This window comes from Mandrillus leucophaeus, unplaced genomic scaffold (assembly GCF_000951045.1).
Source record: "Mandrillus leucophaeus isolate KB7577 unplaced genomic scaffold, Mleu.le_1.0 Scaffold327, whole genome shotgun sequence".
Lineage (NCBI taxonomy): Eukaryota > Metazoa > Chordata > Mammalia > Primates > Cercopithecidae > Mandrillus > Mandrillus leucophaeus.
Genome location: NW_012103443.1, coordinates 3,059,337 through 3,082,869, shown reverse-complemented (window position 1 = coordinate 3,082,869; position 23,533 = coordinate 3,059,337). Strand labels below are relative to the sequence as shown.

At 38.8% G+C, this 23,533-nt stretch overlaps 1 protein-coding gene across 5 annotated transcripts in view; it reads right to left on the bottom strand.

The window, feature by feature from the left end:
• The window catches only part of FAM13C (family with sequence similarity 13, member C), a 120,943-nt gene extending 110,250 nt beyond the window's left edge, over positions 1-10,693 (bottom strand). For 3 of the 5 annotated variants that reach the window (XM_011988334.1, XM_011988335.1, XM_011988338.1), the window contains exons 1-3: positions 10,190-10,387; positions 3,697-3,753; positions 76-280 (exon numbers count right to left, since the gene is read on the bottom strand). In XM_011988334.1, coding sequence (XP_011843724.1) covers positions 76-280; positions 3,697-3,753; positions 10,190-10,251 — 324 coding nt within the window. In that variant the 5' untranslated portion in view covers positions 10,252-10,387. Of the gene's footprint in view, positions 1-75; positions 281-3,696; positions 3,754-8,810; positions 8,896-10,189 lie in introns of all 5 variants that reach the window. The other 2 variants (XM_011988336.1, XM_011988337.1) reach the window with 2 other exon arrangements.
• Positions 10,694-23,533: the final 12,840 nt, after the last annotated feature.

Genomic DNA, 23,533 nt, shown 5'->3' with positions numbered 1-23,533 from the left:
TGTGCCCTAGCCTAAGAATCACCCGTCTTGGCAAAGGCCTGAGGAGGCAAAAGCCTGAGGAGAGAGAGCTGCTACCTGACTTTCTCCGTGGCTCCTCCCGCTCTCGGCTTTGAAGATGGACTTGGGCTTCCGGGACTTGAAGTTGCCCATGCTGGGTCGCAATACGCTGTCCACCAGCACAGTCTGCTCTACATTCTGCTGCTGCAGCTCCCAAGAGGGTGGCGCGTGCTCCTCTACCAGAGCCCCTGTGTCGGGGTAGTTCTCTTTATTGTCTTCATCTCTAAAACAGGAAAGACCCAATTTAGAAAGTACCTTAAAAAAAGATGAATAAACTGCTGCAGGAAAGAGGGCTGGAGATATTCATTGCTGCTGTATTTATAGGATAGATACGTCGCAAAATTTTTAGCCTACACTTAGACAATTTTGCATGAACAAGAACTTAAAAGAAATGTGAATATCACTCTATATCACTTCACTTTCCCTTCTGATCTTTGTCAATGGATACGTACTTTGCGTAGTTGTAACTATACACATATCATTATTTTTTTTTTTTAATTTTCGGTTTAAGACACTTTCACATATATCATATTTTCCTCTCACAACAATAATGTGACATAGTCAGGTGAGATATCGTCATCTCTACTTTATAGATGAAGACGCTAAGAGATTAAATCACATGCCTAATGGAAGGACTAATCCACACAGACCCAGAGGCCTCATGTGGGTCTCCAGACTCACACCTATGTTCTTGGTTCAAGGCACCACGCTTCCTCTTCATTGGCAATATCAGTTTATAATCATTCCCCTACAACTTTCAGAGGTACTTAGAAATTTAACAGGATCTCTTTTGATAGGCTACCTGTTGCCTGGGTAAAATATAAGGCATGGGCCAAATTTTACCCAACCAGCTCCTCTGAACAATGCCCTGAATGCAAAGTCAAACATCCCAATGTCCAGGTTCTGGTTCTGAAGAAGATTGGAAGAGGGTGGTGTTATCTCCATATATTCAGGGCTGGGATGGCACTTCTGTTCGTTCAACAATCAAATTCTGTACAATATCCCTACCCTCCTCCAGTTTCAATTTTCTCGAAAATACTGACATGATAACATTCTTATTTGAAGCCATTCTTCCCACTTAAATCTAGATGCATTTTATTTTTCATTCTGCTAAGTATCAAGCAAATACCACAGACATAACCAGAAGGGGCCTTCTCTATATAATCAATATCATTAACCTTAATCTACCACAATCACTGTCACTGGAACATGAAATGCATGAGGAGTGGCCACTTCCTCCAGGTGTTGTTTCTCCCTCATGCTCCCTTACCAAAAGCACCCATAAAACAGTATTTGCAAAGTCACCTGGAAAGCAATTCCTAGCTGCTCAAGGACACATAAAGCCAAGAGGCAAGACCAGCGAAGAAGGAATGCCCACCATTCAAGACACATTTTTACAAATAAAAGGCAGATTAAGTTCACTGAGCTGGAACTCATCCTCCCTGAGGATGTAGTCTTTGGGAAAAGAGCAAAGCAAATATCAAGATAGGTGGTCTGGAACATGACCAGGGTGCAATTGGATAAGGTATAAAAATAAAACTGTGTGAAATAGTTAAACTTGAATCCAGGTCAAACGTAGTGCTATCTGGTAAAGGAGAACCCAACAATTAAAATAATCATTCAATGTTAGTAACTCAAAAACAAATCAGTGCCAATGACACTGGTTAATATTCTTGCTGTGAGATCATTTACAATTAAAAAAATTCTAAGTCACTAATAGATTTGGAAATTAATATCAAACCATGAATTGGAAACTACGCTAGTTCATTTGAAGTACATTTTTCTCACTAGAAACCCATCCACTCCATGATCCTGCATGAGAAACAAAAGAACAACTGCCTTTACAGTTACCTAAATGCTCTCATTCGAGTAGGATTATAGAACACTCAAGAATAAAAAAAAAATAGCTTTCCAAATCTAAAATGACTTTTTTGATAGACTCATTCCCAAAATAATACCTGAACTTTGCTTTTATATCATGTTTTCAAGTCACCCAAAATTTAGAAATGTAATTTTGTTTACTTCCTTGACTTAGAAAGCCAGGAAAGGGGAGAGGGGGCCAAAAGCATCTTTCTTGCACTACACAAATGTAAAACCTGGTTACAAAAGTCATATTTAGAAACATATTTTCTCACATATTACTGGTTCCTCAGGATCTCCAAAACAGAAAAGCACAGGTTATGTAATTTATGCCACTACTTATTGGAATAAATCATGACTGAGAATAAGCATGGTGTCCTGAAAAACGTCAGGGTCTGAAAGATCCTCCCACTTACTAGTTGTGTGGCCTGGGCAACATCACTTCACCTCTATGATCCTCATTCATAAAATACATGTAATATCTGCTTAACAGCGATAATACAGTCTCTGTGAAATGCCTACCACAGAAAGCTGACCCAAGGCTGCAACCCAATAAATGAAAGCTATTGTTATTCTCAGGCAGGGCCTTAGCCATGTGGTTATTTGCAAAGGAAAAAAAAAGAGAGAGAGAGAGAGAGTTCTTTTTGGTTTCTCCAATGCCTCCAAGATAATTCTGAACTCCTTAGCAAGGAACACAAACCCTAGGAAATCTGTTCTTTGTTTACCGCTAGAGCTTCACGTTTTATCTTACCTCTTACTTCCTCACTCCACCAGGTTCCCAGGGTTCCTACTATCCTGAACCACTTGCTGTTTCTGCAACTCGAACAATTCTCTCTACCCTCTATTGGCTTTCCAGTAAGCTGCTGCCTTTGCTTGGTGGCATCCTCTTTTTCTTAGCCTTGGACCTCACCAAAAATAATAATGATGATGATGATAATAATAATAAATAAAAATTCATATGCCTTGTATAATTTTCTTCAGGGATCAATCCAAGAAAGCTCTCTGGGCTGTTTGATTCTTCTAAGTAAATCCACTATTTACCTCTAGTATAGTAGTACTTAATGCACTGTAGCATCCACATCTATATTTTTGCCTATCTCCTCTAGCAAACTGAATTCTTAGGAGCAACATTGGTTTGTCTTTCTTCATCCCAAATCTTAACTGGCTCCTGGCACACAAAATTGGCCTTCAACAAATATTTGTTATCCAGTAAGTGGACTTTAAAGTCAGAGAGAACTGGGTCTAAATTCTGCCTCATAGTGCTATGTTATTTTGCATGAGTTATCATTCCTAAGTGTCAGTTTCTCCATCTACAGGATGAGAACAGAAATATCAACTTCTTTTCAGTTTAGATCATATAGTAAAATGTAGATGAAATTATTGGAACAAAGTAAATGTAGAAGAAATGATTAGCAGTGAAGGTTTTGCCACGATACTATAAGCCCTTGATGACAAAGACAATACTACAGACACTCAATAACATGAGCCTCTTCCTTTGGGGTGTGTGATAAGAATATTGAGATAGGCTAATCAATACTCAGTTCAATAGGTATTTATCAAGTGTTCTCACATGTAAGGTACTGTCCTGATTGCTAAGAGGGTGGTATCCAAAAGTGGAAAAGACAAAAATTTGTCAAGAGGTAAAAATCTAGTAGAGGAGATGAGACATGAGAACAAATAATTGGAATTCAAAGAAGATACTAGAATTCAAAGGAAAGCCACCATAACTAGATGGTTTCTGTCTCTTACAAATATGAACCAAGCAATGGTGGCTTTTACCTGAGACTGGAGCAATCAGTCTGGTCTTCATGTAGAGAGACTGGATCTTCGTCACACCTGGAGAGAGGGAAGAAAAATCACATCAGATCCAACTGTCTGCTATAGCAGTAGCAGCAATAATCTAGAATTGTCTCAAGATTACCATGGAAAACTAAAAGATGAAACACTCCTCATCATTCTCTCCCAAATAAGTTCTGATTACTATGTCTCCCAGTTTATGAAACCAATGTTGTCATATCATGTGATCTTAAAAGCTCAGAGCCAGAGGTGACTCTCCTTTTTGCCTCCACTGTCCTGTGTTACCTAAACTAATAAGATCTTAGCAATGACCTAAGTGTTCACAGCACTGGAGGGGACATTGGACACCAAGACTGGGAGCCTGTTGTTGGCTCAAAAGAGATTCCACTATATGCCTCTTTGCATTTTTTCTACTTCAGGCAGTCCCAAACTAAACCAGCCTCCATTTAGTTTACTCTATTGGTCTCAGATTTTCTTGATCTTGTGAAAAGGAAGGGGTTCCTTTTCATAAAACTTCTGGATTAACTTTATGAACAATTCTTGGTTCTTCCATATTGAAAAATCTCCAGTGCTCCATTCTGACTAGGGGAACCTGGAGTGGGACCATCCTCTCGCTCTAGTGTAGGATGAAGCCTTTGTTCCTGTTCCCAACCATTCCCACCCAGCCCCATTCAAGCCTGGAATACCTTTTCCGTCTTCAACTCCTATTCATCCTTCACTGCCCAAGTCAGGTTTCCCCAGCTCTGTACCTTCCCAGCCAAGCTCACCCATGTGCCATGTTCTCAATCATGTGCTATGATGGTTAATATTGAGTGTTAATTTGATCGAAGGATGCAAAGTATCGATCCTGGGTGTGTCTGTGAGGGTGTTAGCAAAGGAGATTAACATTTGAGTCAGTGGACCGGGAGAGGCAGACCCACCCTCAATCTGGGTGGGCACCATCTAATCAGCTGCCAGTGCGGCTAGAATAAAGCAGACAGAAGAAGGTGGAAAGAACAGACTTGCTAGCCTGTTGGCCTTCATCTTCCTCTTATGCTGGATGCTTCCAGCCCTTGAACATCAGACTCTAAGTTCTTCAGCTTTTGGACTCTTGGACTTAAACCAGTGATTTGCCAGGGGCTCTCAGACCTTCTGCCACAGACTGAAGGCTGCACTGTTGGCTTCCCTACTTTTGAGGTTTTGGGACTCAAACTAGCTTCCTCCATCCTCAGTTTGCAAACGGACTATTGTAGGATTTCACCTTGTGATCATGTGAGTCAATTTTCCTACTAAACTCCCCTTCAAACACACATGTATTCTATTAATTCTGTCTCTTTGGAGAACCCTGACTAATACATGTGCCAAGTTCCTACTTTAACTTTAATTCATAAACATTTACTTTTCATTCCGAGGTTTTAGTAAACAACTATATCTCACCACACATCACTTTGTAATCCTTTGCACCACTGAGATCTTTTTGATTAGTTATTAATTCCATGAGTAGAAATAACTATAATTTCTTTTCCTAGATATATTGCCACAGTGCCAGAGTACCCCAGAGACACTCAAAAATACTTGAATCGAAATATTAACTTTGTTCCCTAAGAGGTCTGGTCTCTGAAATAATTTAACCAGCATTTATTTACTGAATCCAGGCACTGCATTAGACATTGGAACTGTGCTTCGCAAACTCTCAGAGTTTAGGACAGACCGGTTTGTTTTTTATTTCCACACCGCTGTGGACAGACACTTTGGTAAAAATGTCACAGCAATGCCAAATTCCTATTAAAGTTATAAGATACTTACTCCCTATTTCTGTTTTATTTTCTTGTCTCAGACATGCTTTAAACAATTTGGAGACTCACAATTTGTGTAGCACTGCTTCCAAAGGACACAAAATTTGAAAAAGATCTGAACCCTGCCCTAAGAAATTCACAATGTAATGAGTAGACAAAAATAAAGCAAATAAATACCTGCATACATAAATATAATCATAATATAGTGTTTATACTATATGAAATAATTTAACATTTTAAAATATTCTTTACTGGCAATGGTGTATAATTAACCCACAAAAGGAATCCAGTCCTCGTCCCTTAAAATCTTTAATTTATAGTTTCGTAGTGAGTTAAACAAAGGCCACCCACAGACTCTAATCCTTTCTACCTACTGAAATATTTTGTTACCTCTGGCAATTAAAAAAATTGGTTGCCTTGGTACAGTGTCTCACATCTGTAATCCCAGAACTCTGGGAGGCCAAGGTGGGCCTGAGTTGGAAGTTCAAGACCCGCCTGGCCAACATGGTGAAACCCTATCTCTACTAAAAATACAAAAATTAGCTGGGTGTGGTGGCACACGTCTGTAGTCTCAGCTACTCAGGAGGCTGAGGCACAAGAATCACATGAAATTGGGAGGTGGAGGCTGTAGTGAGCCGGAATCACATCACTGCACTCTAGCCTGGGCAACAGAGCGAGACTCTGTCTGGGGGAAAAAAAAAGCTACTTTTAATAGAATAAACCAGTCTTCCTTACTTTCTTCTCAATAGTCCACTCTGTCCATCTCATGGAAAACAAATCCCCAAGTATTGCTTTGTTCTCCTTCATTAGCAGCATTCAGCTAATAGATCACCTGGGCTTTGAAATGTGGATAAAAATGTTTTTCAATAGCAAAGTAGCAAAATCAATGAAGAACAAAAATCTAGAATTGTTGCTTTCAAAGATCTAGGGCTTAAGCAGAGCGCTTTGGAGCTTCAATTCTGGAGCTCAACAATACCTATTGTTTGGAGATTTGGCAAGAACTGATTTTTTTCTCCCTCATTTGATTTATTAATCTTTCTCCTCAAAGTACAATCAGTTAAAAATGGAAACTTGGCACCAGAACATACAAAGTTGGAGAAGATTCTGAAGTATGAAGCTGGAGCTGATTAGTTGAATCCAACATTCATGTCTACTAAACAACTCCAGTTGCCACTCAAAGAACACAATTCCAAGCTCACAGACAGAGCAACTGAAATAGAGCTACCTCCTGGCTTACATGGCACACATTTACAACCTCTTTTAGTTCATTTGAGTTTTCATGTACCTTGGTAAAGACCATCAACTTCTATTCAATTAACAAATCATTTGGGTCCTTTCCCTAAAACCTCTTATTTCTTTGTGAAATGCTCAGGGTTGCTACTTTTTTTCCTATTTGAACTTTTGCCCCCTCAATCAACCACAAACAAGAAAAAGTTGTGTGGTATTTCACAGCTCACCTGCTCTTTCATATAATCTCAATTCAGCCTGAGAATGTTCCGAGGTAGAAATTACCTTTGCACCTGGGCTAACTTGTAAGTCAAGATCCCAAGGCCTAAATCAGTGAAGCCTGGATTGTTTCTTCTCCACCACATTAAGCCCAAAAAGCAAGAACCAAATAATCTCTTCAGTCTATATGCCAGAGGCTCACAAGAGACATGGCATGCCATTTCTTAGAATAATGTTGGTGAAAGAAGTGCCCACAAGAAGTTCTCCTTGCTGCCTAAAACGGAAGAGAGGACTCAGACTGAGAGTTAGATAAAATGTAGTTGTGCTATAAAGATATTTACACTTGCCCTGTAGTAACATGTTCCCTGAAGGCAAAGTTGCAGAGGTACGGCCTCCTATGGGGTTTCTCAAAATGTGGCCCCCGAACCACTTGCATTAGCACCACCTGAAGTACCTGGTCAAAACAGAAGTCTCCAGCCCCACTACATCAACTCTCTGAGGGCAGAGCCCAGGAATGTGGATTTTTAAAAGACACTGCCTACCTATAGAACTGCTATGTTTCTAAACAACACTGACCTAAAGGTTTCCAAACCCCAAACCAGCACTGTCCTGACACCAATGCAATCACCCGTTCTGGGTTCCCACTTTGAGATAAAGCCTCGGAGACTGCAATTTTCACAACCTCCAGTCCTCTTCCCCAGTTGATACTGATGATCATTTAGCTTTGAGAACCGCTGGTTTGAATGATAACTAATCAGAATTATTGCAGGCTTCATTTAAAATAGCAAGTTAGCCAGGGCAACGTCACAATCGACCATGGGAAAATATTAGATGAAAAGGTGGCACAGATAGGAAAGAAAAGGCCAAGGCCATTGTGACAAAAACATTGGGGTGGAAAAAGAAATTGAATTTGTCCAGAGCTGCATAGATAGTGCCAGGCCTGGGAAAAACCAAGAAGAAAATAAAATCTGTCCTTGAGTCCCTCCCAATTTCCCTTTCCCCTTGACTCTTCTAAGACTCCCAGCTGACCAAGCATAACCACAACCATAACAGATTAGAAAACAGGTTATGTAAAATAATTCATATTAAAGTATTCACGACAATTTGAATCTACTTCCCAAGGGCACAAACTTTTGAATTTCCATTTTAATAAAGGTCACTACCAAAGAAATCATCTCTAGGTGAAATTTCAGACATCGAAGAAAATAAGTGGGTGTGAGTAGAAGGATGTAGGAATGGGGTGGGGACAGGAGGCAGAGGAGCTTTTCTTGTATCCAAAACATACAGGGGAGAAAAGTCCCTCCTCTGTATAGGCCAAGACCACACCCAAACATTTCCTGGGCACCTGCTATGTCTATGTCTCAGGATATAGCACCTTGGTCCTGAGGGCTATGGGGTCATGCCCAGAGAAGCACGGAATATGGGTCATATTACTGAGGGGAGGGGAAAATGTTATTGTGGACAATGACTAGTTTTAAACAATCCTAGTCAATGATGTGTTACACCTATGAAGCTTTCGGTATGTTTTCAATAGGCTCCTTAGATTTTTATATTAGCCAGATGGCATACCAATTATCTCTCAGTGCCTTTTAAAATAAATCACTGTCACTCCTCTGAAAGTAAAAACATGATCTTATGCAATCAGAACTCCTTGGGGAGTGTCCAAAGACAAGACACCAGGCTCTCCCCAGCATTTAACCACAAAACCTCTACAGAAAAAAAGAAAAAAGTCCATGTGAAATCTGGAGCTAAGTGTCTCCATTATGAACCTGCCGTGCCTGTAGCTGACCGAGGATTTGGCCACACCGGGCTCCTGAGAATCGGGACCAGAAAGCACTTAGTGCTTTAAGCACAGCAAAGGGAGGAGAGCAGTACCTGTGCACCTGGAGCAGGAAGTCCAGGCCTCATCTTTGGCCTGCAGATGCATACTTTGGCACACCTCTCTCCCCTTCTCTCGGGCCTTTAGAAGAGCAACATTGCAGCACAGTTTACCAAGCAATCTTATAAACAGAATGTGGGTCCAAATGCGTATTTTACATTGCTTCTTCTAAAGTCAACCCTGTTGTTTTTTTTTTAAGTGACTCCACTTAAGTGCTCAAAACTGGACACTAAAGGAGCAGCACAGTGAAAGAGAGAAACAAAAGAATGTGGAAAACAAGAGGGCCTAGGAAGCACTGTAAACCTTACCCCTCCCTCACCAAGTCATTGTGATAGTGGCAGGACTTGGAAGCCAAAAGATACCTATTTCTACATTTATTTGCTTTTTAGGTAATTGTAGTAAACAGTTCCCCAGTTAGTTAGGCCTTCTATATCAAACTCATAGCATTTTTTAAATGTAGTTGAAGATACAACTTTACACATGGCTTTTTCCTGAAAAGCTGTTTAGAGTGGCTTCCACAAAGGTCCCAGAAGTAAACATCATGAATTAGCCTAGAGAAAGAATGCTAGATGAAGTACATATTCATATATATATGTATATATAAATTACATACAGTATTAGCAAAATACACTACCTGTTAATTTTTAACAAATATAGTATAATATTAGGAAAACATATTAAGGATGGCAAAAATTAAAACTATAACATATAAATATCTTTGAAAAAAAACACTGTGCTTGCTGGCACACTCCTTCATTCACACTCCTTCATTCCAGGTTTAAAGGGTGTTAGTTGCCCTAATCAATAGCTTTAACCATAGGACTAGGTGACTCATTTGTCCTATAGCCACATCTCTGAAGTCAGAAGACAAAAATGACAAAGGGCATGCACAAAAAGTTTACTCTGATATGCCTTAAAAATCTGTAGACAAGAGAGGGCCAAGATAAGTTTAGCCTGTTTACCACATGCTGGAATTCAACTCATTTCACATCTATCTCCTATTGCTGTAAATGTATATAGTGTGCACTCCATGAAAACTGACACCAATGTTGGCAAAATACAACAAAGCTTCCTAACACGTCAAATGGATTTTTAAAAATCTGAGCTCCAAGAACACATATCTTGGAGCACTGAGCTCCTGCAAGCAATCAACTGGTTTTAATTTCTCTCCCGCAGCTGCTAAAATGCTGGTTTCAACCTGTAAAGATGTCTGGGCCCCATCAGTCAGCACGTCTCGCGGTCTTCACAGCCCCAGATTCCGGGAGACAATGCATCTAAAAACGAATAGCGGCTGGGAACGGTGGAGGATACCTTCACGATAGTTGCTTCCAGAGAAAGGCATGCAAGTCTGATTTTAATGGTGAGAATCACTTACTCTGTTACAGCGGTGCTGCTGAAGGAATTATCCTGAAGGCTGAAACAGAAACAAGAAAACATCAGCCAAGTCTGGCCGGGGAGCCGTCTCCCTGATTGCTCTCCGGGAGTTAGAGCACACACACAAACATGGCATTGCAAGGCAAGTCTCCGGGCTCGCCCGGCACGCTCGCTCTACCTTGGGCTGCTGTCTGCACATGCTCGTAACGACACCCCCAGCAGGGGCCCAGCGGCACGGGCGAACCACAAAGCCCGGCAGCCCGCGAGGCTGCGGGGACAGAGCTGGGCGGGGCGCGGTGGCGGGGCTGGGACCCTGGGATCCAGCGAGGAGCACCTGGAGAGTTACCTCACGACCCCGACCTCGCCAGCCCAGGCGCCGCGTTTAATCTTGGGCTGTTTGTGCCAGCCACCCCCGAGGCTGGCAATGAGAATGCCTTAGTGTTTCTGCCGAAGTGCTGAAATACCCGGGAGACTTGCTTTCTTCCACACGTCTCCTACCAATTTTACAGAGCTCACCCCAACCCCCCACACTCCCACCCCACTCCCAGAGATGGAGGCTCGCAGAGATCCATCGTTCAGAAAAAGTCAGGAGAGAACAAGAAGGGGGAGGGGGACATTGCGGCTGTTTGGTGTTTTATTTTGTGTGTGTGTTGTTTTTTGTTGCCTAGGAAAAAGAATAGGCTCTGAAGCAGGGCTGGCTGCATCACACCTGATCTGTCTAGAGCGCTCTTATTTCAGTCCCAGAGAGGAAGTGCCCAGCCCCGGACTACAGAGCTGTGAATGAACCCACGCAGGGCGAGTGGAGAATTTATTCCAGGGGTTAGCTGGTGATTAGGACACCGTGCAAGGGGTGGGGCTTGCTACGCCCAGAGCAGCCCGCTTGAGCTCGGCTTCCTAGCTAGCACCTTTACAAAGGATGGAGAGACGGAATCCACAAACGCTATCCCTTTGCATAAAGGCAACCCTGTTAGGGAAAGGAAGGACTGTCAGTCCCCCCACTGGCTTCATTCCCTTGGGAATATTTGTCCTGCCCTCTTTGTATTGTTCATTTCTCCTGCCATATTGACCTGGATATGGGATGTAGCATCTATTAAAGATTCTTATTTGAATTTGAATTATATTTTTGAATTTTGAACTAAGATTCCTATCCCCCCTTTTAATTTTTCTACTCCCAGAAGCAACTGTGATAGTGGTTTTTAGTCCAAACCTATAAAAGTTAAAGAGTTAACTAACAACAACAAAAAAACTCATAATTTTTCTAATTGGGTAATTGAGAAAATTTACCAAAACTTGGAAATAATGGGGAAGAGCATGACCTTTCAATGTCAAACCGAGACATCGGTTAACAGGTCCACCCAGGGGCTAGTTAATTCTCCAGTTGTGTTTGGCTTTGCTCTTCGCTATTGATTAGATTCCAGCCACAGTGAAGTTACGTGGTAACTTGCACATTTTATTCAGCCTGTCCAGAGAAAAAGATAACTGCAGGGTTTATGATTTTATTGCACTATAGGAAGATGATCAATTTTGCATCTAACCAATCATTTTGCATCTAACCAAACTTTCTTTCTAAATACCTGTAAATACACAGATCCTCAAAATGCTGTTGGAACCAGCTTCTTCATCTTACAGTTTTCCCCATTAAGTGAATAGATCTCTGCTGCCTGCCTATGTTTGTATGAGAGTTGTATTTTAACTTTTTAAATTTATACCTTGAAAAATAAAAATTGAGTTTTCAAAGAAAAACAGATTTCATTAAGGTTCTTTGCAACTTTGCTTTCCTCTCTCCAAATACTTTTTAAATCAGCTGAATAAAAACCTAATATGGTCTTAGACTGAATTCTATGGACTAAAATAAGTTAAGAAATATTAATCCTTTGTATGTATAACTGTACAGTACATATATGTTCCGAAGCAACCTACTATTTCATTTGAGCTAGGTTCAGGAGTAAGAGACGTGGCTGCTTCACTGTATTCATTATTTAGCCATTTCAAAGTGAGATCTGTTCTTTGTTTATTCAGACTGATGAAGGTAAGTCTACATTCAGCCTTCTTGGTTTCATAGATTACATGGTTGTTAATTTCCACAAATCCCTTGTACTCATTGACTATGGTGCTTATTCCAAGTGTTCCAGTGTAGAGAAAGATCACACTTTTCTCCTGTAAATATTCCCAGTGATCCACTCATAATGGAAATGTTCAATGCTTTTAATTTGAAATAGGACTTGAACATTTAATTAAGAACAACCTTAATTAAATGGTTGATTTTCTTATATACTGCCAAATACTATTTTTTTTCATTCTATGAAATGAAGTGGGCCCTTTGAAAATAAAAGGAAATAACAAATATACCCAATAAATGCAAGTATTCAATAATGTCCAAGGAAAAGAAATAAGAATTCTCAGCAACTTGTGAATAGTAAGGACCAAAATTAGGTTTTAGGCAGTACTCACCTACAATGAAAACAACTGGTTGATACAGTTGATTATGGATAAAAACCAAAACATCCCTGAAAAAAATTATTTGGCAGTATATAAGAAAATCAACCATTTTAATTTTTACTTCTCAACTAGTTCTTATGGCGTTTGTTTTCATCTTAAATCAGGTTTAGAAATTGTCTTTATAAGTGGCTTTTTAACTGGCTTTTATGATGTTTTGTACTGTTCAACTTGGAATAGGACAATACTGATAAATATCATACAACACATGATTATTTTGGAGACCCTCAGCTTTACTAAAGAGCAATTCCAGGAGGGTTTGAAAAGCGAAGCAGAAAAATTAATATTGAGTTTATGAAGAAGTAAGTTCTAGGCCGTATTTCCCAAGTGGCAGTGAAATTCTAGTCTCCAGGAAATCCATGAAAATGTTGTAAAAGTTACATGGTCAAAAATAAATTTTGGAAAAGATGCATATTATAAATTCACAATGCACATTAGGCAGCAAACAAAAGTTTTCCATCTGTTTTTAACCAGTGTTCCTCAAATTCATCGAAGACCAAAATAATTTTTTGTTAAATATATCATCAATTAACATCATGTATAACTAGGAATTTTCAGAAAATAACTCCTGAGTATATCAGGAAAAAAATGCAAAGGGAATTAAGTGGTATATTTATTGAACAAATGAATGAATGAACAAATGATTCTACATGCTTATCACTATCCCATAGTTATGAATAAGACACAGTCCCTGACATCATAACATTTTTAATATAAATATGTTGCATATTTATATATGGAGAATACATAATGTATATGTACAATTCTATTTCATACAATATAAGTAAAATAAAGGGAAAATGAAGATGCTAGATTTGAATATGGTTAACTCACTTACATGTTAAAGTGCTCAATTTTAACTGCTCATTTTTCTATCAGTGCTCTTAAGACCAATAATGTGAATATCAGATCTAATACCAATAGTTTATTTTAGTTGTAAAATTGTTAATTCTAATGTATTGACTTGACTACATGCAAAATATAAAGCAACAATGTAGAGTTCAAGAAAGAAAGTTCCGGATTTGCCAAGACTCAAGACCCACCACTTACTAATAGTTTAAACATGAACAACCTCTTTTGCGTCAATTTTCTCATCTGTAAAATAGAGAAAATAATGACCTATTTTATGGTTCTTATGAAGATTAAATTAAATGACATGCCTGACAAATTTTAAAAATAGTAAATAAATGCTGCTAGTTATCCTTATTTTCATTGGTATTATTATAATAAATAAGAATATATAAACAAAGTTTGAGATAAGATGAACAATGCTACTGTGCTTGAATAGTAGGCTTACAGATGATATTTTCTTTCTAATTCCTATGATGGCACAGTGTTTACATAGCTTTTTTTTTTTTAAGAATAATAAAATTTAAAACTTTACTAAATGTGGATGGGCTGCTCCAGATGAAATTGGCTTCATCCAGATTGACTTTGTGCTCAGTTTACAACTCTTCGATTTAAAATACTTGTGCATCCCTGGAGGAACAGACAATTCTGAGAAATCACTTTCTGCAAGATGCTGGGGCAAGAAGCCAGAATCTTTACAATGCCAGGAAATCAACAGAGGCCTACTCTATTGGCCTGGACAGACTGACTTGTAGCTTCCTGTCTGTACCCTTGGGAATGACCAGGCTTCCTTGTGAAAGAGAGGACTCTTGCCTTAAAAGATAATTGTTTTTCCACAAAAAAAAAAAAAAAAAAAAAAAACAAAAACAAAAAAAACCTTCTTCTTGCTTCCCTGTCCCCTTATCTATTTCTTCACCAGCTCCAATGAGGACAGCATAGCAAGAGTCCTCATTATCTGAGTGGTCAGTAACTGAGCTCCTGAAGATTCAAAGGTGCCCAGGGAAGCAGAGTTGTGATACCAACATGTACCAGTGACAGACTGTTTATGATATCGGTCTTCATCCAAACATCCCTCCCCAACTAATGCTAGTGTACATCAAGTCCATCTTTGGCAATCTCTCTCTGATTTATCTGATAATAAAATGCAGATGCAATATAAATTGATTGATAAGTGAAATTTCAATTTTTTACAAAAGAGTCAGGATTTCATGAAGCCAGTGGAAGTGATATTGCAGAACGGCTTGAATCACATTCAAAACCAGTGACAAGTGAGGTTTTGGTAGTAACAACCAAAGAATAAAAAATTGACAAGGATGCTGACATGCCAATTCCAAATGGAATTAGTCAACTATCAAAGGATTAGGAGTGGTCCTTGGAAAAATTTATGGAGCCCTTAATTAATTTTGTAATTTCCCTTTTTTATAATAATGTAATGAGTATCATATGTGATGTGAAGATTATCACTTTGAGCTTTTCTTTTTTTTGAGAAAAATATGTATAACCCCTCCAATGGGTAAAATTTAGTCTCTTAATTTCTAAGAATTGGTTCACTGTTTGAATTATACCCAGAATATAAAATAGTAATATTTTTATAAATTCCTTACCATTTACCATGGCCTCTCAGGCCCTATGTGCTCAGGCCCTGGAGACAACTGAACTTATGTCCAAAACACTGGCCTCTCCCCTGTTATTATAACAGGTGCACCTGATCCTGCCTTAGGACCTTTGCACCTGCTGTTCCCTTTTCTGGGAACACCACCAGTAATACGCACAAATGTCCTCCCCTGGGGAAAACTTCCCTGACCACCCTCCCTAAATTAGTTTCTCCTATCACTCTATTCTGCTTTATTTTCTTCATAGGATCTGTCCCTACCATATATTTAATAGCCATTTCTCTATTTGTTGTATACTTTCCCCCTCCACTACAATGTAAGCCAAGCTTGTGCAACCTGGGGTCCAGGACTGCTCTGAATGCAGCCCAACACAAATTGGTAGACTTTCTTAAAACATTGAGTTTTTTTTGTCATTTTTTAGCTCATTAGCTATCATTAGTGTTAGTGTATTTTATTTGTGGCCCAACACAATTCTTCTTCCAATGTCACCCAGGGAAGCCAAAAGATTGGACAGCCCTGATTAAGCTCTTTGAGTAAAAAGACTTTTGGGTCTCATTCACTACTATAACCCCATGGTCAACAATAATGTCTATCAAGGTAGCTATGCAATAAATATTTGAGGAATAAAATTAATGAGTGAATATTTAGTTTCATTTTCAAGATATTTCATTCACTCCCTTTTTCTGTTTCTATTAACTAGGAAATGTTAGCTCCTGATTAAGGGACTCATTTTAAGTGAGGTTTTTCCAAGACAAGTTACCTTTAGGTAATGCACTACTGTATCAGACATTCTTTCCTTTCCTTTGCAGGGATAACAAATAGATCTCCTGCTGTTGTACCAACCTGATTGATGATACTGGCTGCACAGAATGTTGTTTGTTTCTGAGGTGTGGTCCCAGTCCAGCCAGAAAGAGCACTGGGATTGACTGTTCGGCAGTGTTTGCAGTGGAAGCAGAATGTGGGCATGTTGATGGAATTGTCAACCTAGAACACCCTATTAAAAGAAAAAATTTTCTTGGGAAAAGCACAATTGGTTGTCAACACCTTAGTTTGAATTAATTTTCAGATAATCAAATACATCCTTGCTACTGATGTGATTCTTCAGAACCTTGGGAGTTATCTAGTTTAATTACTATTTTTTATTTTTATTTTTGAGACAGAGTCTCACTCTGTCGCCAGGCTGGGGTCCAGTGGCAAGATCTCTGCTCACTGCAACCTCCGACTCTCTGGTTCAAGCGATTCTCCTGCCTCAGCCTCCCGAGTAGCTGGGATTACAGGCACATGCCACCATGCCCAGCTAATTTTTGTGTTTTTGGTAGAGATGGGGTTTCACCAAGTTGGCCAGGATGGTCTCGATCTCCTGACCTCATGATCCTCCCACCTTGGCCTCCCAAAGTCCTAGGATTACAGGTGTGAGCCACCGCGCTCGGCCTACTTATTTTTTTAATACCTAAACTTCCAGAACAATCTCCAACTGCTGCTTGAGACCTTCAGAGGCCAAAAATTCACACTTTGGAAGCTCTTTTATTGGATCCTTCAAATCTTGAAAAAAAAAAATCCACATGAACCTTCCCCTGTCTCTTGTTACTTTCGCCTGTGGCTTGAATGCCCCTCAGAATTAATCTACCCCATTTTCTCATATCCCAGCCAAAGAGATTCAATTTCTTCAATAGAATCTCATATGATATTATTTAGAAGCCCTTCAGCATCTTGTGTAGCACTGGATAAAGTGTGATACTGTCCTCTTAAAGGGCAGCCCTACACTGGACAATATTACTCCAGATTGTGGTCTGTTCAGTGAAGAGTAAAACAGAATTTATGCCTCCCTCTTCTTAACATTATACTTTTGCATGTGGCCCAAGATCATTGTGAGTGGTTTGGGCAATTACATCATAAGGCAGACCCAGATTATCAGACTCCACCGACACTCCAGAGCCATACCTGTGGCTTCCAGAAGGTAAGCAATTGGTTTGTTGAGCCTAAGTGTCAGCTTTGCATATATTCCTTTGAAATTCTATATTGTTTGATCTGACATTTTATGCTATTAAATACAACTTTCCAGATCTTTTATAATATATATTTTAGCCAAAATTATGTCAGCTAGCCTTTACAGTTTTATAGAATCAGTGTTATATGGAATATAGTCCTTCAAAAAGTTCAGGCAAATAATAAACACACTTTTATTCAATTCATAATGTTTTCTTGCTTATATCAATCAGAAAATTTTACATAATTATTCACTATATTAAAATTTAGAAAGTTTAAAATTATTTTACTTTAGGGGTGGTAGGTGGGAAAAGAAGCAATGAAAAAAGGGCTTAAACCCAATATCTGAGGTGCTGCTAGGGTGGGAGATAGTAAAATTGGCCCTGCAGGGTTACATGTGACGTCATGAAGGCACAAAATGGCTCAAGATGGGAGTGGCATGTCCATCCTCTTTATCATACTCTTTCTCCCAGCAAAGTGGTAAGAGCTGAAGCTCTAGTCTAACACATATAGCAACTTAACAAGTCATGCAGTTGAAAGACAGTCTCACACCTGCTTGGGTGTAAGTCAGGACACATCCTAGATGTCTGGGCCCCATTCAGCAAAACATTCCCTAATCTAAGAAGGAGAAAGGTTAATTTATCCCCCAAATTCCTCCTGTACCTTCAAAGAGAAGTTTCTAAATTTTTCTTTCTCATTCCACGATTGCATTTAATTGCTCTGTTTTTAAATCTTGATAGCATCCTCTTTCTTTACACATGCTATCTGAGCGTTGGCCTAAGTAAATGTGCCTAGGTTTTCACTGGTAATCTCCTACATACATGCCTTTGTCTGCTTACAATATGATAATCTACATCTCTTTAAAATGCTCAACCTCTGAACATTATTCCAGTTTATACTGTATTAGTGACCTTAAGTCATTAATTACCATTTTATTACCATTAACAACCATTTTGTTTTGTTCATGATTGTAGGAGTCAGGAATTCCGAGAGAGTTTGGCTGGACACCTCATCTCTGATCCATGTGGTGACATCTGGGACAGGTGGAACCAGAGGACCACCTTCCAAATGGGTTTCTTCATTCACAGAGCTAATCACTCAATGCTCCCTGGCCTCTCTCTCCACATGGAATCTCATCCTTCAGGGCCTCTCCATGTGCCTTGAACTTCTCACAGCATAGTGGTTCTATGGCAATCTAACTTTTTAAATAGCAGCTGATGTACAAGAGACCAAGGCAGAAGCTGCCATTCTACTTATAGGCTTGACATAGAACTGGTGTAACATTACTTCTGCCATACTCCACTGGCCAAAGCAGATAAAAGTCAGCTCATATTCAATAGCAAGATAATAGATCCAACTTCTTGATGAGAAGAATGTCAAAGAATTTGTGACTATTTTTAATCTGCTACAGATGTCTACAATGATGCATCTAGGAATTGTCATTGTTGGTTTTCTTATCCTTAGGGTCATGAGAGCAAAGTCATAGTTACACTTGTCATTTCAGTGGGCAATTAATCTATACTTTGTGGTCACCTATATATACCGACATGCCTTGCTTAACAATGGGGATATAGTCTGAGAAATACATTGTTAAGCAATTTTGTCATTGTGTGAATTAACATCATAGAGGGTTTTCATACAAACCTAGATGATGTAGTCTGCTACACACCTAGGCTATGTGATGTAACCTGTTTCTCCTAGGCTACAAACCTGTACTGCATGAAACTGTTCCAAACACTGTAAGCAACTGGGACACAGTGAGGAGTGTGTATCTAAACACAGAAAAAATACAGTCAGAATACAGCACAAAAGACTTTTAAAAACGTTATACCTGTATAGGGCACTTACCATGAATGGAGCTTGCAGAGGTAGAAGCTTCTGAGTTAGCCATGAGTGAACGGTGAGTAAATGTGAACGCCTAGGACATTCCTGTACACTACTGTAGACTTTCTAAACACCGTACACTTAGGCTACACTAAGTTTATTAAAAATAGTTTTCTTTCTTTCATAAAAAACTAACCTTAGCATACTGTAACTTTTAGCTTTAAATTTTTTAACCTTTTGACTCTATCATAATAAACTTAACTTAAAACACAAATATACAACTGTACACATTTTCCTTTTTATATAGTTATTCCATAAGCTTTTTCTATTTAAAATTTTAGTGTTTTTTGTTTTAAACAGTTTTGTTAAAAGCTAAGGCACAAACACAAGCAGTAGCCTAGGCCTCTGCTGTGTCTGGATCATCAATACACTGTCTTCCACCTCCACATCTTGTCCTACTTGAAAATTTTCAGGTGCAAGAACATGCATGGAGCTGTCATCTCTTATAATAATTCCTTCATCTGGAATGCCTCCTGAAGGACCTGCCTGAAGCTTTTTTGCAGTTACCTTTTTTTTTAATAAGTAGAAGGAGTACACTCTAAAACAACGATTGAAAGTATAGTAAATACATAAACCAGTAACAGTTATTTACTGTACATAAGCATATGTACTATACTTTTATATGACTAGCAACGCAGTAGACTTGTTTACACCAACATCACCAAAAACATACGAGCAATGTGTTGCAATATGATGTCACTAGGCAATAGGAATTTTTCAGCTCCATTATAATCTTATGGAACCACCATTATTTACATGGTCTGACATTGACCAAAATATCGTTATGTGACCCATGACTGTACATGTATGGAAGTATGTACAGACAGATGAGTGGATGGAAGAAATAGTTATTAAGACAAGAGGCAAATTTCTGGTATCCCCAAGAATTTAAAAGTCTGACTACTTAATTTGACTAATTCAAGCAACAGTATCCAATGGTGTTATTTCAGTACCCTGGCATGCCTTGATTAGCTCAAAGGTGTATTATAACTTACAAGTCATTTGTCAAATATTAGCATTTGTGAATAATTCTATATCTAAATAATAAATTAGAGCAGATCTATGTTTTTTCTCTACAAGAGCATGACTGTCCCTCACATGCATTCCTAACCGTGTTCCTCAGTGGATATTAAGGGGTGTAGTTGTTGCAACTCTTCCACTGGGAACTGCTCATAACTCTGGCGTACTGATGGAAAAGTTTCACACCCTGCCATCATCCATCTTGTATGACTTGGAGAAGAAAAAACGAAAAGATTAAAAACTCATAGTTTAGAGAATATCAACAAAGAAGCCAGTATTAGCTACATAAAAGCTGGATAAATCTAAATATGAAGTAATTTTGAAGTTTATTTTGCTCAGTAGCAATAGAAAAAAAAAAAAAAAAAACTTATAGACTTGTCCTCCCTTCTGCCTTCTGCCTTTCTCACTTTCCCCCAGCTCTTTCCTTAATGGGTTCACAAATTTGAGTTAAAAAAACTTAGTGAAATACACCAGCTACCAATCATACTGGAAAAATAATTCAAAGTCATACTTTGCTAAGGTTGGGTCAAGAATACTATTTCCTAATACTGAAAACAGCGGATGTATTTATATTTCCAAAAACATAATGTCTCACTCCACAACTATTTCTAATTACTAAGCACATATTACTGTAAAATAAAATTCGCCCTTATCGCCTTCTTGATACAATGAGTTGCTTCTGTCTCTCATGGACCTTGTGAGCTGCTTTTCACCTGTAGGTGGTTTACATACATCTAGAGAAAGCATCATTCCCTTGGGCCCCGGAGCAGTTGGAGCTGCTGCATTTCTATATTTGGCATCAATCCCTCAGTGCAGGATTCAACTCAGATCACTGCTGGGCCTGTCGTCACTGGGCTTGACCTTGTGTAGAAACCAACTAATGTCTTAATAATCCTCAAGAAATCATTAAAAATCCATGTGTGATGTTGTGACTTTCAATCAAATGTTAAATATCAGGTTCTAGAAGCAGTAGGACATAAATGATTGCAACAAAATCGGTCAGAAAGGGTCAGTCTCCTAGGCAAAAATAGAATATTCAGAATCAACCTATTAAGAAATATAAATTATTTTAATATGTGCAAAACCTGTTAGAGATAGTTTTCATCTAATAAATAAAGTGCTGAAATCGTAAAAGCCTAGAAAGAAGCATAAAATAAGGAGAAATACACAAGACTGAGCGTTCTGGGCCTAGAAGCCACCTCAGCTGTACCATGAGCACACTTGACCTTACATGGTGAGAGGCTAAACTTTTCTGCACCTCAGTGTCCTAAAATATGAGACAGCTAAACTAGATCATGTTTAATGACTTGGCCAGCTTTAAAATTCTATAATCGGTGTCAGAGGTGAGGGGATGTAAAAATAAAATCACATGGCCCATGATGAAAAGGAAAAAAAGGAAGGGAGGGAGAGAGAAAAAGGGAAAGGAAGGGAAGGGAAGGGAAAAGAATAGGAAAAACTGCTTATGTGTTGGGGAAAAACCTTTGAAGTTAAAACTCTATCTAGACAACATCAGCATAATAAATGACTCAGTGAAAATGGTAAAGAACTGGCCATTCCATTGATGGCCTTACAATACTACTAAACATTCCTTGGCTCATTATACAGAATATTGGCTTGTGAGTTCTACTTATGAACTTCCAGGAAGCATCAATAATTCAATCAAAAATTGTATTCTATTTTTGCAAATAACATGGGACTATTTCAGTACTGTTTGCTTCAGTTTTCCACTGAGGGACTTGAATTTCTGCAACATTATGGATAAATTGGCTTCTGGGGGCACCTGACTACGTGTGACTCCACATCCACAAGTTATTTTTATGGGAGGGAGCTGAAGGGACCAACATGGCATCTCCCTTCCATTATAATCACTGAAGGTTTATAAGTAGAAGTGGAGGGGCAGAAGAGTTTGGAGCCTACTGAGATTAGGGAGAAGGCTCAGAAGAAGAAAACTAAACTGAGAGGTATCAAAGACTATGAGGAAAGAAGTGATAGGCAAATTATGTGTGGAGATTAAAAAGAAATGGGGGTTCAATGGAATCACTGTATAAAAAGTAACAAATAATAAAATAAAATAAAGAGGCAGTGGAGGTATCTGGATATCTGGATTTCCAATCAGGCCCTGGGATTCTCCAAACTGCCTGGCCCCTATGCTGTTTCATACAGTAAGGATCCCTTGGTCTTACCTATCTGTTATCTACCTTCTTCCTACCATCATGAGAAATAACACAGTGCAAAAGAATTCACTTCACATGGTCCAGGCTTTGGAATGAACACTGCCCACTGACTGATCGCATGTGCTCCTAAGAATGGTGTTGTAGACTGGGGTCTGCCTTGCACTATTCATGAGTGGCCAGAGAGATTTTGTTGTGCTGTATTTTGTCAAAAATTGGGTGGAGAGTTTCATGTTCATACTCCTTAAATTGAAGGAGACCATGCCATGGGCCTTAGGAAGCTGATGTCAGGGCTACATTTTCCAGTCCACTTATCACATTGTCTGAGCTCTCATCACTCACTCAGCAGCTCCTTTCCTTGGCCTCAAGCCCAGCTAAGTTTTAAATCAAAGTTTTTAGCTTTTTTAAAAAAAACTTTTCCAATATACACAAATCTAGAGACTAATATGATAAACCCCTATATGCCTAACACCTAGCTTCAACAATTATCAGCATTTAGCCATTCTTTAGCCAACTGCGGGCTGCCCTAAAATATCATCAAAGCCAACTGATAAGACAAAGTTGGGTTTATTCCTATCTGATAAAGGATGAAACTGTCTTGCCAGAGTTTTAATACCCTCTTGAAGTGAGGATGGCAAGCTTGGCATATATATAAGGTTTTGGAGTCTGATTTAAGGTGGATCTTTCAATGAAAGGGGAGCATGATTAGGATTAAGTAAGGATCAAGATAAAATAATTTATGACCTGTGAACACAAGATGAGGATTTTCAAGGTGAGGATTTTGAGGTTAGTGATTCAAAACGTCTTGAGGCATAAACGCTGGCTTGGTGCTATTTGTTGGAGAGTTTAATGTTCAGTTAAGAGGGTTTTATGGGAAATTCCTGAAACAAACAAGATGTTTATTTACACATATCTTCCTGGGAAAGAGTACTCTGGAATAGTAAAATCAGATTGATGAAGGCAGTGGAAGGGTAAAGTCATATTAGTGTAGCAGCTAAATAGTAAAGTTATATTAATGTATACATTAAGGTTTTTGGGTGTATGTGGTTTGGGTTCTCAGTGTCATCTAGCCCCCTACTCACATTCATTGTTCTTGTTATTCCCTAAAATAGTTTAATTTATTGTTTATTTTTAAAAGTTGCCAATGGTATCCAGGTTATGAACACACTCCGTAACCAGGTAAAATCTCTAATGACCAGAAATCTCACATACATTCTATTTTGTCTTATATTTTCAGTTGTTCTGTTCTTCGCTTTATCAGGAAGCCAAGGAAATAACTCTCATGCTAAAAATTCACTGTCGGACGCTCTGGAATAAAAAAAAAAA